The following is a 15,392-nucleotide window of genomic DNA, read 5'->3' on the forward strand; positions in this document are numbered from 1 at the left end:
TCATGAATAAGCTACATAAACTATTTTGTTTACATTCAACTTCACGATCCTCAAACAATCACACATAGTACCTTATAAAGGAAAAAACATCCAGAGGAAAAAGCCACACATTACAGGAACTCCAAAGTAGAGTTCAATCATATTGCATGATATTATATGAGCCTATAGATCACCTAACTGACCTCAATCATCATCAGTCACCCTATACTTGTATGATCATCCTCCCAATTTCAGATTTGCAATTATTATGAGTATGATAACAACCATGTTGTCAAGTTATTGCTTCCCTCTATTCAATCCAAAAATCCGAATTCAATAGTTTGCAATTGAAATATTAAATATATTAGAAGAAAGCTAAGTCAGTTACAAAAGTTCAATCTAGAGGTGAAGTATTTCCTAAGTTTGGTTTTTGTATCCAATACTACAGTTGCAACTTTTATCCAAAAACAACTACTTAATACAAATACAACACCAAAATCAGTCACAGCCCAATATCGGTAGACAAAACTAAAAACTGAAATTCTCTTTCCAAGAAAAAGCGACCCAAAATTCAGAGCCTCTGTAAAGAATGTGGAATTGTACTTGAAGGGCTTGGAAATTGAAGAATCTCCTGATCCGGCGTGATTGTGATTCCGACTTTGCAACTCAACTTGCTGAGTTAGTGGCTATAGGCTATATTTTCTAAAATGTAGTACATACAACAAAAAGATTAATAGTGGAAAACTTACCTTTTCAGTCTTTAATTTCACTGCCAATTTCACAACAACATCAAAGAATTCAACAACTTTCATCAATTCTTCCTCAATAACTCACCTGAAAGTTAACAGATGCCATGGAGAAAATAAATCACCTAAAGCATGACTTCCTAACATACAAACATCTATCATTTTTCTTTTTGTTGAAAATTACTACATAAAAAACAGATATCACGGGGAAAAATATCTACTAAACTATAATCATTTCTAATTTTTCATGTCAACAAAAATTTAGAGAAATGGTAAAACTGCTACCGTAGAATTACACATGCAAACAAAAGAACCATAGAAATTAAGGTAATTGTAGAAACATTTATGTGGTAGCCCCTTGTCGACACTGGGACAGAACATTGAGACAAAAGCATAGGCACGGTAAACAGAGCGAAACCCAGAGTTCGGCTTCATCAGCCTAGCAACATACTGCTAAAAGCAACCAACTCTTGCAACTAATCTCTCACGACACACAAGTCTTCCTTTTGCTCGGAAAATTCATCAAACACGTTACTCGCATAAATTAATTTTAAAAAGTAATATGTACAAAGGACTCATTGGACTCATGAGTCAGCTCTCAGTAATCTCTATAACTATTCTAATTGTTCCTTATCTAGCTAACTTCTATAACTATTGTCAATAACTAGTGATAACATGATTAACTCTTTAACATCTATACTGGGTAACTGTTCAGGCCATCCAATTGTTTCTCGTCTCTGATTTCTGAATCTTCTTGCATTCCTCTCCGCCCATATGTGGTATATACTTGCTGCAAATAAGAAACCAATGATACCTGCTCTTGCTCAAGAGTTATTAGTTCTCTTGGATGCTCACATGACCTCATCATCCCATCCTCTGACTGGTCTCTTCTCCCCTAACCAGTGTAGCAATGAGCTCCATATATGCTTTGAATAATCGCAACAAAAGAATAGATGCTCCAATGTCTCTACTGCATTTGTGTTACATAAAACACAGTATTGCATCACTTTAATTCCCCATTTTTGTAGTCTGTCCACTGTTGATAACTTTTTATGAACTGTTAGCCATAGAATAAACTAATGCCTAGGAATAATTCCTTTCACTAGGGCCAAACTTTTCCATGAAACTTTTGGAGATGTAGGTATAAAGGATTGATAGGCCTTCTTGATGCTGAACTTTTCTCTATCTTCAAATGATTCAAGGCAGTCCATCACATTCCCAGATTAAGTCAACCATTTCCTTGCATCATATATCTTCCTCACTAACCAGTTGGCTTGGCTTGGGGATGGCATATTGTTCAGCTCCCTGCCCTTTATGTATATACTATGGATCCATTGAACCCACAGTTTGTCCTTCTTTTTACCCACTGCCCACAGCTTGCAGCTTTATTCCATGTAAAGAAGTCCAATATATTTATTCCTCCAACTGCTTTAGGAAGGATACTGTACTCCAGGCTATTAAGGCTCTTCTTGAGTATTCATTACTCCCAGTCCACAAGAAATTCCTACATACATTTGTCACTATAGTCAAAATCTTCTTAGGCAGTAGGAACACTTGGGCCCAATATGTCTGCATCTCGAACAGTACACTCTTGATGAGCTGCACTCTTCCACTGTATGATAGGAACTTAGTGGTCCAACATTGAATTCTAGCAATTATTGATGCCGCCCTGAATCCACAAGTACCGGCTTGATTACCCCCTAAGATAAGAGGAGGGTATAGAAGCAGATTTAGTTGCAGGTAAGAGCGAGTCTACCCTGCAAAGCGGCTTCTCGCTTATCCCCATTTGAAAATGAGGAGATCCGACGTCAGATGCAGGAATTGCTGTCAAGACCAATTAGTGGAAGACATATTGACTTGACGAGGTAAGAGAGGACTAGTTGTCCCTTATGTTCCTTGAAGTCTACCCGGGCGCCGTTCTTCATTCATCCATTTAGGCCCGGCTAGGAACACGTGGATCTAGGGAACCTGGCTCGAGAACAGCTTCTTACTAGTAGGAGCTAGTCTACTGATGAATAGAAAGTTTCCTTGAAGACAATGGAATACCTAAGTATTTGAATGGCATCTCCCCAATAGTGAAATGCCTATCTTGCATTATCTGAGCTTTAAACTCTTGTGTCACTCCTGCAACATAGAATGAACTCTTCTCCAGATTGGCCTTCAGTCCAGAAACACTAGAAAAGTGCTCAAATGCTTGCATCATGAGTAGAATAGAAACCTTGTCTGCCCTGCAACACACTAGTAAATCATCCGCAAAGCAAATATGAACTATTTCCTTTTTTGCACATCTCGGGTGATAGTTAAAATCAGGGTTGTTCCTTAGTTGCTTCAAGGATCTATTTAGGTACTCCATAGCTATAACAAATAGATATGGGGATATGGGGTCCCCTTGTCTCAACCCTATCTTAGCATGAAATATAGAAGTTAGACCACCATTTAGAAGCAATGAATAGCTGACGGTAGAAACACAATTCATGATCGAATTGACCAGCTTCTGAGGAAATCCAAATTCCATTAGCACTTGCCTCATGAAGTCCCAATTCAGAGAACCATATGCTTTTCTGATATCTACTTTTACTAGGCATCTAGGAGATACTCCTTTTTTTCCCATAGCCCTTCACTAACTCATGAGCTATAATCACATTGTCCAAAATATTTCGACCTTCAATGAATACAGATTGAGATGGGCCCACCAGGTAATCAACCATGAGTTTTATTTTTATAGTTAGCACCTTTGCAACAATCTTATAGACTGTACTACAACAGGCTATAGGTCTGAGATCTTTAGCATAAGATGGACAAGAAACCTTAGGAACCAAGGTGATTGTGGTACAATTTACCTCCCTTAACAGTTTACCATTGTCAAAAAATTGTAAGATGGCCTTAATCATGTCTTCTCCTACTGTCTCCCAGTGTGCTTTGAAGAATTCAGCTGTAAATCCATCTATACCAGGGGCTTTATCATTTGGAAAGTCTTTAACAGCTTGGTTTATATCTTCTCTAGTAACTGGTTTTAGTAATTCCTGCGGCTGGATCAATGAAAGGCGTGGACCATCTCTAGCAATAGTAGTATCAATACAAGGCATTAGTGACTCAACATCTCCCAGGAACTGCTTATAATATTCCAAGAATTGTTGTTGTACCAAATCTGGCTCTGAGAGTAGGACTCCTTAATCATTGCAAATAGAAGATATCATGTTCCTGGCTTGTCTTGCTTTCATTTGTGCATGAAAATACTTGGTGTTGGCATCTCCATATGATATCTATGTAGCTCTGGACTTCTGCCTTAGTATTTGCTCTTGAATTCCCATCCACTTTTCCAACTGAGTAAGTAGTTCTTTCTCCTCAGCTATTAACTGATTATTGAACATGTCATTGGCCATTTGGTTTTGCACTTCCTGCACCCTCTGTTGTAATTTTTCAACTCTAATCTCTTTGGTAGACATCTCTTTGTTCATAACCCTTGCTTCACTTTGCAATGCCTTAAGCTTCATCCATAGTCTATACATATGACATCCAGTGATGTTTTGATCCCAACATTGTTTTACAGCTTCCTTAAATGAGTCCTGCTTGATTAGTACATTGAGGAGTCTGAAAGGTCTTTTCAACTTTTGTCGAGGGATCAATGTTCTGATAACAATGGGAGTATGATCTGAGCATTCTGGATTATAGTAAACAACCTCTAGATTTCCATATTCTTGAAACCACTTATCATTACCCATCACCCAGTCAATATGGCTATAAATTCTATCATCTCCATCTCTCTTATTACACCATGAGTATTGCCAACCTTTTCTATTAACTTGGCCCAGTCCAATATCAGTGACACAAGATTGAAATTCAACTGTTTCATTTACATGTACTGGCAGCTCATTAATTCTATTTTCTGTGGAGAGAATAGCATTGAAATCACCAAGAATAATCCAAGGCTCAATAGTATAAGTGCTAATGTGCCTTAGTGTCTCCCATAGTACCCTTCTGCCCCCTTGTAGTATTGTAACCATATACAAAAGACATCTTGCATTGGAACGGAGAGTTCTTAGCTTCAACAGAGCAGTGTACCACCTGTGGGGTACTTTCCAAAATAGTAACAGTTACACAGCTTTGTCTCCAGCATAGCCATATTCTATCATTTGGGACTTGAGTATAATCATAATGAAACCTCCAATCTGTATGAAATTTTCTAGTAATTGTTTTGGCATTTTTTTGTCTAACTTTTGTTTCTAGACATCCTATTAAGTCAATTTTATTTTTGAGCAAAAAGTTTTTGAATTCTTTTTGCTTAAAGGGCTTGTTAAGCCCCCTAATATTCCATGAGCAGAAAATCATGGGGGAGGTTTGGCAATAGGACCATCCCTCTGCAACTTTCCAGTATTACTTTTTCTGCTCCCCTTAGTTCTTCTACTTGCAGGTTCTCCAATCTTTAAGCATAGCTTACTGAATTGATTAAGATCCAATTCATTATCTGACTCTTCATCTGACTGTGGGATCTCCTTACTTCCTTGAAACACTACCACTTGCTTCCCTCTAAATTGAACTTGGGAAGGGGCAGTGTGAGTTTCCTCCTGGTGTATCACTGTTGTAGGAGTGTGAACTTGGGAAGGGGCAGTTTGAGTTTCCTCCTGGTGTATCACTGTTGTAGGAGATGTTGGTTCTTCTGTCTTAGCTTTTGGTTTAGGCTGCCATACTTGCCTAGTGTGTTTATCTTGATTGGAATTCAAGATAAAGCCTTGCAGTCCCTGCTTCTGTTTTGGACGCTTCTCCTTTTTATGTCCAACCTGCATACACTCTTGACATAGAGTAGGCTTCCATTCATACTCAATCTTTTGGTCCAAATACCACCATCTCGGACTTCAACATTAACAGATTCAGGTAATATTTGGGTGATATCTATCTCAATTAGAACTCTTGCAAAAGATATTCTTTCACCTTTAGCTGTTAGAACATCAGTGCACATAGGTTTGTTTAGGAAGCTAGCAATTCTCCCTAGGTTTTCCTCAAGACCAATATAGGAGTGGCAATCCAGGGAAACACACCCATATTGGTAATATACGCATTGCTTCCTTGTGCAACTAAAATTCTGGACTCCATTGTTTCAGAATCATTGGCCTATTCCTAAATGTGTAAGGCCCATTTTGTATTATGCAGGCTTTGTCCTCTTCAGATTCAAATTGAAAAATGTAGTACCCATCATCATGTAGAAAGACCCGAGGTGTGTTCACAAAATGCCAAACCCCATATACAAACTGAAGCGTTTCCTTGAATTTTGGGGTTCCTCCAAACACATACCCAATAAGCGCACATTGCCATTTCTACCTCTGTTTATCAATCTCCTGTTGATTCAATTGCACAACCTTGATCCCATCTTTCATCACCGGAGGATAGAATTTGAGTTTCATACCTTGATTTTGTGTTCGATTATTCTTCACCACCTCTGCCAGTTTTGGCGTTGCATGTGGCGTCTCTGTTGCAAAGGTCAATTTCCGGGCAGGTCGGGTATGAACTTCTTCTCCATTTTTAACTTGCTGGGTTTCCCTTTTCTCAGCCTGACTCGAGGTCCCTGGTATCCAGCTAGCCAGCTGTATTGGGACTAGATTTTGCTGTACCCCTGAAGCTGGAGTGATTTGCCTCACTGATTTGTCAGATTCTGATTTTTGGATCGATTCCTCTGTTGGCTGAACTTTAGGGTTCAACTCTTGTAGCTTTCCATGCGAAGATGCTATTTTAATTTTAATTTTTAAGAGCAAGCATATAATATTTATAGAGGCAAGAAGGTGCGATTGCCAAAAGACCATAGAGCATGAGATCCAAGATCACACAAAATAAATAAAGAATAGATTAGATGACTATCTCTAAAATGTAATTGCACAATACAATAAAGAATGATCACATGCATGTACATGGTCAGTTGATAGAAGAAGCGGAAGTGAACATAAAAGAATCGGACAGTAATTGGTCCATAATCAAAGTGAAGGCAACACCATCATACCGGTAGTTCTGAAATTTGATACAAAATATTGAAAAGAGAAGATGCATGTACAGAATCAGACACCGCCCATATACCCTAACCTTAACCTTAAAGTTGAATATGCTGAATAGGCATTCATAAAAACTCAAAGAATTCAAGAAAATTTGAGAAAGACCAAGAATAAGACCTACAACAATAATAAGACACACAAAAAGTAGAATTAAAGAATCCCATGATAAATAGTACTAATAAATAATGAATAAAGGAGAAAAAAAATCGATAAGAAAAAGGGACAATCCCCAATGCAAGAATACTTACCAGGTGAACAAATAAAAGAGGTTGAGAGGGACAAAAGGGGAAGAACGAAGCGGTAAGTCAGACTTTGAAGTAAAGTGGTGCTAAAGGTTAGATATGGCTGCCATGGAAGCTGTGATTCAAAAAAAGAAGAGTAGAAGAAGATGATGAATAATGACTCACGCTCACGGTCAGTGGAGTGAAATGATTTTTTCAACAGAGGGAAATGAATTGGGATGTCTCGTCTTTGACACGTGTTTACAGAAAGTAGTGCATGCCTTTTGGAAAAAGAATAAAAGTAAATTACTATTTTGCCCTTATATATATAAGAAAATAAAATAGGTGACTTGGCACCTTTCTTTAGCCAAGAAACTTATTTATCTATTTTAATACAGAGAACGCATTTACTATCCACGGAAGTGAACTAAAGGAAAACAAATGAGGTTTATTGGAAGTTTTCAGTTATGGAATATAAAAAGATGTAATTAATGCTCAATTATAAGAGGATTTCAGTTATGGAATATAAAAAAGAATAATTAACTAATTAACTTGTAACTGAAAATCACACTGATTATATAGGTTGTACTTTTGCCCCAATTCTGATCAAACAAAATCAGTTGATTTAAGATTATTTCAAGCTTTGAAGTATTTGTGTTGATTAATATTGGATAGCCAATGACGATGTATGCTTCAAGGGCAAGGCTTTTTAAGGAGTACGAGTGTACGATAAAGAGGCACAGAGAGGAAAAATCCAATGATCCTTATATTCTAACTATAATATTCTTACCAATATTCCTTTCTTTATTATATATTTCCTATTAAATGATATTTGGAGATAATCTTTTCTACTTTATCTACATGGTGGTGGTCACGATCTTAAATTTCAAGAAGAGGAGAGCTTGGCAAGTTTATCTTTACACTGCAAAAAGATTTTTAGATATATGGGTTGTGAATTTTAACAATCCTGGCATAATTTTATTTGTCAAATGGTTGGAGGCCTCATCTTTTTGTGATATTTTTTGGAATTATATTCAAGTGTCTGTTTATGCAAAATGACTTTGTTTATTGGAATATAAATTATGTATTTTCCTTTATCTACCAATTATTTGATATATTTTCAGTTTTTACTTATTTATTGTCAAATAAGAGAAGGTAATAAAAAATTGTAATTGTTGTTAGTAAATTATTAGGATCAATCAATTAGAACTTTTGGTTTCTCATTATATAGCATATCTTATCCTCAAAGGTATATAAAAAAGAATTAATACCAGAGAACAAAAAAAGTGACAAGGTTCTGGTCTTTTGATTTTTCAAGCAATCTAGATAACTTAATTATGCACCTTCTTAACCGTTTCCAAGTAATTCTTACTTTAGTTCTGGATTAACTTTTGCTGCTTTTACTATCCTTCAAAGTTTAATTTTGGCTCATTTCACCGATGTTTCTTTTGAGAATAATACTTGGACTTACCGTGGAAGGGAGTGTCTTTTTTTTAAAAAAAACTGTTAATTCTTTGTGTTAAGCAAATTAATTTTGTAAGTAACAAATGATTGGAACTTATCTATGTCTGGTATGAGGAGTTTAAGAATGGTACTGCAGAGACGATAATCGAAAAACAATAGGAATCTATTATATTCTCTCGCTTTCTTAATATAAAGTTGTGCTCACAGATTCTGTTTTGTGCATATATATTAAACCATTTTTTGTTACAACTTATAAATTACATATATATATATATATATGACATCTAGATTTACAGAAATATTATATATATGTATTGAGTCAGTAGGTTCCTCTTGGTGTGCTAAGTGTTAGGATGTTTTTGTTTATGAATGAAAATGTATTGTACGTCTTATTGTTACTCCCCCAAAATCTACGTCGTTACATGATGTGGTTGAAATCCGTGGTGTTAGACGACAACACTTGGTAGAAATAGGGGCGGAGCCACCTTATGCTGAGGGGTGTTTATTGACTCCCTTTTGCTGAAAAATCACATTATCTAATTAGGTCAAAAATTTAATTTTATGTATATATATACTATATGTTGATTTTTCTTTTATCTTCTTAGTGTGTTTTCCCATAGTAAAATTTCCGAACTCGACCACTAGGCAGAAGGTATGTCAAGAATGTTCATACAGCTGTGATTAACACATTGAGCGAAAACTTACCCAGATGTGTTGCCTAAAGGCCTATGTGTTATAATTACTTGGACATCTAAATTGGTTAACGAAGTCAGAAGAAATTAAAATGTAATAATGTGTGACGCAAGGTCATTGTAGTCTTACAATTGGAGAGGGCAACTTTTGCTATGAGATCCCACATAAAAAGTTACGAGTAACATCTCTCTTATATGCAGGGTTGTTCTATTAATTTTCTGATAAGCATTTAAAAAAAAATATTTAAAAATAGTTTTCAAAAACTTGATCAAATACTAATTATTGCTCAAAAGTGTTTTTTAAATTAATTAGCAAAACACAAACTGTTTTTCACCAAAAACGCTTTTTTAAAAAGTACTTTAAAAAGTTAATTTTAAAAATTTGGCCAAATAGCCTATTAATAGTGAAAGCTCAGTTAAATTATAGAAGAATGTCCGAGTCGGCCAGTGGATATACTATCAGATGCTCCCCTGCATGGTAATTATTCCTGCTACAATAAGTTAATAGCTAATGAACAAAATGCTTCTTCTAGAAGACTCGTAAATTGCACATCTAGGATCCAATGTCACGATCTATCTCAAAGTTAAAACTTTAAACAAAGTTTTCGTGTTTGAACAGAACACTGGTCTTAAAGGTAACGAAAAAGGCAAAAATTGAGTCTGCGCTCGACTTGTGAGTTGTGACGGAAGAGCATATGTCACATTCATCATCTGTATTCGTACAATGCCCTCTTCTCTAAGAAATTGGGAGTCACCACCCCTAGGCCCCCACCACTTTATCTTCATTTTATGATTGGCTCTATGTCTTTGCCTGTTAAATCAATCACGCGAGTGCTTACGTACGTACTCTGATTCAACCAAAATAATTGAAAAACTTTTTTCCTTGAAGGAAAAGTCAGTCTTAACTCATACTAATATGTAGCTTCAACGAAAGTCACAACTAATTCCACGTATAAATAAAGTGAGAGTACTCTCGTAACTGCAGCATTAAACACTCATGCAATCATACAAGAACTGAAAACAACCACACAGCTTTATATTTCTTTCTATTTTCTGCTACTAAACTAGGAGTACATCTTTCTTTCTTTCTTTCAAGCATTTTCACAAATGGGTCAGCTCCATATTTTCTTCTTTCCTGTGATGGCTCATGGCCACATGATTCCTACACTAGACATGGCGAAGCTCTTTGCTTCACGTGGTGTTAAGGCCACTATAATCACAACCCCACTCAATGAATTCGTTTTCTCCAAAGCTATTCAAAGAAACAAGCATTTGGGTATCGAAATCGAAATCCGTTTGATCAAATTCCCAGCTGTTGAAAACGGCTTACCTGAAGAATGCGAACGCCTCGATCAAATCCCTTCAGATGAGAAGCTCCCAAACTTTTTCAAAGCTGTAGCTATGATGCAAGAACCACTAGAACAGCTTATTGAAGAATGTCGCCCCGATTGTCTTATTTCAGATATGTTCCTTCCTTGGACTACTGATACTGCAGCAAAATTTAACATTCCAAGAATAGTCTTTCATGGCACAAGCTTCTTTGCTCTTTGTGTTGAGAATAGCGTCAGGCTAAATAAGCCTTTCAAGAATGTGTCCTCAGATTCTGAAACTTTTGTTGTACCGGATTTGCCTCACGAAATTAAGCTGACCAGAACCCAGGTGTCTCCGTTTGAGCGATCTGGGGAAGAGACGGCTATGACCCGGATGATAAAAACAGTCAGGGAATCAGATTCAAAGAGCTATGGAGTTGTTTTCAACAGTTTCTATGAGCTTGAAACAGATTATGTTGAGCATTATACTAAGGTGCTGGGTAGAAGAGCTTGGGCTATTGGCCCTCTATCGATGTGCAACAGGGACATTGAAGATAAAGCTGAAAGAGGAAAGAAATCCTCTATTGATAAACACGAGTGCTTGAAATGGCTTGATTCGAAGAAACCAAGTTCCGTCGTTTACATTTGTTTTGGAAGCGTAGCGAATTTCACTGCATCACAACTGCACGAACTTGCTATGGGAGTTGAAGCTTCCGGACAAGAATTCATTTGGGTTGTTAGAACAGAACTAGACAACGAAGATTGGTTGCCTGAAGGATTCGAGGAAAGAACGAAAGAGAAAGGTTTAATAATAAGAGGATGGGCACCCCAAGTACTAATTCTTGATCACGAATCTGTGGGAGCTTTTGTTACACATTGTGGTTGGAATTCAACACTAGAAGGAGTTTCAGGAGGGGTTCCAATGGTAACATGGCCTGTATTTGCTGAGCAATTTTTCAATGAGAAGTTAGTGACTGAGGTTTTGAAAACTGGAGCTGGTGTTGGTTCGATACAATGGAAGAGATCAGCTAGTGAAGGAGTGAAAAGAGAAGCAATAGCTAAGGCAATAAAGAGAGTAATGGTGAGTGAAGAAGCAGATGGATTCAGAAACAGAGCTAAAGCGTATAAGGAGATGGCAAGAAAGGCTATTGAAGAAGGAGGGTCATCTTACACTGGATTGACTACTTTGTTGGAAGATATAAGTACATATAGTTCCACTGGTCATTAAGTTATGAATAGCAACAAAAAAAAATGTAGTACTCCGTACTTGGTATTATTTCTGTACTGTTTTTGTGCTTTTCCTGTATGTGCTAATTTAAACATTTCTTTTTGTCACTTTTTATAATTGCAATGATGATATGTGGAAGAACCCCTTGCCTCCATTTCTCCTTTATTTAGGGATAGTAAGATTATTTTCAGCCGAAAATGAGATCAGAAAATCAACGACAGTGGTGGCAAAATGGATTAAAAAATCAGTTCTTCATTCACTTTATCTAAAAAAAAATAGGCTGGATAATGAAAATTTTAAAAATGGATTAAATATAGATAAAAATTCTATTATCCACTTAGAAAATAGATAACCAATGTGAATTTAACTTTTACATTTGTTAAGACTCATATTGGAGTTGCTCAAGTGTGGGAAACTAGAAATTCTCCAAAAGTGATCATATTCAAGAATCATGTGCTTTGGCACGTATACCCCATAAGTTAAATAAAAAATGCAAGTTCCCGAAAACTATACAATATTTATCATATTTTGCTATCTCAATAAAGGCAAAAAACGTTGCTCCACATGTCTTATTGTGATTTCTGGCTTTACCTCCCCAAATCCAATTCTTCTTTATTTTTTAATTAATTAGTAGAAGATACTGATATAAAGAAATTAAATGATAATATTGTAATTATAATCACTCTTCATCTCCTCTAAAATTAGACTTTTCGAACTTTACTTGTAATTGTTAAGTGTCCTTTGTAAGTACAAATTTCTACAATTTGATGTTGAGTTAAAAATAAAGACTATACTGATGTGGAAATGGGAGAATTTATTTCTAATAGTAGTATTTATTGAATATATTTTTTACATAAATATCATAAAAAGAGTATTTGTTTGAAGGGCAGAAAGGTCGTCCACTTTTACATGGACATTTTGGTATATCAACTTTTTATTACGTCTTGCCACTTCTAATAAAATGTTTTTCATGATATTGTTATGAGAAAATTGACTATTAAAAAGTAAGAAACCTTTTCCTAAAATATTTTCCTTATGCGAAGCCATTGTACTGGCAATACACTAATGTGCCACAATGAACTAATTGTAAATGCATTGCCATACTTTCAGCATATATCCCACTTGAAGTCCATGAATTTCTATTTTTAGTGTTCCGTTTGTCTACAGACACATTCTGCTTGTTACATTTAATAAACTATTTTTTCACATTTTAATTCTCTTTAACATAAAATAAAAATAATCAGGTGTCATGCACCTACTACGATAGTTTTAAATAAACAGTCGCTATAGTCTGCGCAATTTTCTTTGTGTAATATGTGGATAATTTTTTTGTTTTAGAAAAAAAAAAAAGGAAGAATACAAAGTAAGAATATATTTATTATAAAAGAATTGTTAACCATGAGTCCAAAGAGACCATTTACTCGTTATCTTTAGACGGACTATCTTACACGACCAACAACACATTTTAAAGTCAATGGAAATTGAAAAGCCAAAACTACCACGAGACTGGAAGAGAGTATTGAGCATACTTGATGCACTTTTAGGTTCATTTCTCTCTTTTTTTCCCCTGGTATATGGTTGAAAAGAACTTCATAGGCTTTTCTAAGGTGATATATAGTCGAATAGTGTGCTTTGATACTTATTAGAAGCTGAAGTGCAAACATAAACATGACATAACATAGTATTACAAACATTAACACAAGATGAGAACTGATGATGCAGCTATAATTTTTTTTTATCTCTCGGTGCCAACAATACTTTCTTACGATAATAACAAAACTCTAACCAATGTGTATTTAATTTGTTAGCCAACAACAAAAGTGGACATAGATTATGAAAGTGAATTAAAATCTTCACATCTGCCGAGAAAATCTAATATGCAAACATGATAACGACTTACAATTCATGCTTGTTCGGCTCAAAACTTTGTCTTCTTTCGACATCGGAATAAAATTGTATCAAACTTTACACCTCCATATTTGCAAATAGTATCTCAGTCACAACTTGTAAATAAAAAATGTACTCCAAAAATCCCCATCCGCAGGTGGTTATAAGCCATACACTATATATATATAATACAACATCACTATTGTTCTATTAATTTTACGAAGGGCCTTATATGAGGATTTAAGGCTCGATGATGAGGCACTGATTTGGTGAATATTTTTACAGATTCAACGTAAATGATGAGATCATAATTGTAATCTTTCTGTTTGCTCTCATGCCTAGATTAGCTAATTAAACTCTTAAAACAAAATGAAGTGCAATGACATAGTTAAAAAGAGATAAAGGAAGGAATTGACTCGGCTCTTTATATTCCTACTGCATCTAACATATATAAATAGTGGGATCAGTTTTGCCTTTTCATTTGCTCTCAAGTTCATATTGACCGAACTTATTTTTGACTTCCAAGTCACTGAAAAGAAATACAATTATGATATGTAATGGAAGAGACTCCTCAAATTCTTCATATTTCGTATTAATAACAATGTAAATTTACATATTTGTAAAAAATTGCTACAGGAACTGTATTTGATTGAAGGCCAAACATCAACTTTAAATAATAGATATTTTCGTCTTTTAACTTTGACTTTGGAGCTTCCCACTTATAATAAAGTATGATAATATGATATGATGATACGTCGGTTAACTCATTTTTTATCGGTGTTAAATATAGTTCGGATCGAATAATTTATCCGTTTTGGCATTACCCGTTTTCGATCCGTTCATGACCCGAACCAGCCTCTTGCCCCCTATTCCCAGAATTCAACATTACTACTAGAGTTCTCGATTAGAAGTAGTATTTACATATACTATGCCTCCGCGCTGCTAACTTTGAACAACTTTATTAAACTATCATTGCACTGGCATATTTTGTGATCATATATTAACGAACACGAAAATGATGATGACTGTAATAAAAAAACACTACTACAGTAATAAATAGTCCAAGTTTAAAGCCAGGATGCTGGAAAGTAAAAAAAAAGAAGCAGTGCTTTTATTATTAACTAGTGTATCTGTTCGCGCTTCGCGCGATTTTAAAAAGAATTAAAGAAATAGTTAAATGGGAATTTCATAAATTTTTCTAATAGAAATCAACTTATTTTTACGAAATCAAATAATTAAACAAAAAACTACATGTTATCAATACTTTCATCTAAAATACTAACTTCTAGTTGTCATTGGTACCCTATTTTAGAGTGCTGAGAGAAAGATGATGTAATTGTGACTTCTTCGGTCAATGGCGATTCAATTAAATTATTTAAGAGTAGAATAATGCCTCATCTGAAGATGAAAACTTTATCCCTTGAGTCCATAACATAATCAAAAAAAAAATTAAGTGAAACCCATACATCATGTCAGCTACAATAAAAGCAATGATAAATAAGCAAAACTTTTGAATACAACAACAACAACGACCCAGTATAATCCCACAAGTGGGGTCTGGGGAGGGTAATATGTACGCAGACCTTACCCTTACCCCGAAGGGTAGAGAGGCTGTTTCCAGGAGACCCTCGGCTCAAAAAAGCAACAGGAGCCGATATATTAGTGCCATAAAAATACATAATAAAATAACAACAATATAAGAGATATGAAATACAGAATATGAAATACGAAATAAATGGCTGGTATAGTAGAACTAGCAGGTAAAGCCCTGCATCAATAGCCGACCAATGACATTCTTAGTCTAACTCCTAACTGGCTAGTCTCACT

General features: G+C 35.4%; 1 protein-coding gene and 1 long non-coding RNA gene across 2 annotated transcripts; one reads left to right on the forward strand and one right to left on the reverse strand.

Moving 5' to 3' along the window:
• Positions 1 to 319: 319 nt before the first annotated feature.
• On the reverse strand, positions 320 to 7,170 carry LOC107826984 (uncharacterized). Its single transcript, XR_001657396.2, has 2 exons — positions 7,012 to 7,170; positions 320 to 813 (listed from the first exon to the last, which is right to left on the reverse strand). It is a non-coding gene; the product is annotated as an uncharacterized LOC107826984 (long non-coding RNA).
• A 2,978-nt stretch (positions 7,171 to 10,148) lies between these two features.
• LOC107826982 (scopoletin glucosyltransferase) lies at positions 10,149 to 11,771 on the forward strand. Its single transcript, NM_001326177.1, is given in 1 exon segment — positions 10,149 to 11,771. A coding segment is annotated over 1 exon segment (1,431 nt). The 5' UTR covers positions 10,149 to 10,247; the 3' UTR covers positions 11,679 to 11,771.
• Positions 11,772 to 15,392: the final 3,621 nt, after the last annotated feature.

This window comes from Nicotiana tabacum, chromosome 7 (genome assembly GCF_000715075.1).
Source record: "Nicotiana tabacum cultivar K326 chromosome 7, ASM71507v2, whole genome shotgun sequence".
Lineage (NCBI taxonomy): Eukaryota > Viridiplantae > Streptophyta > Magnoliopsida > Solanales > Solanaceae > Nicotiana > Nicotiana tabacum.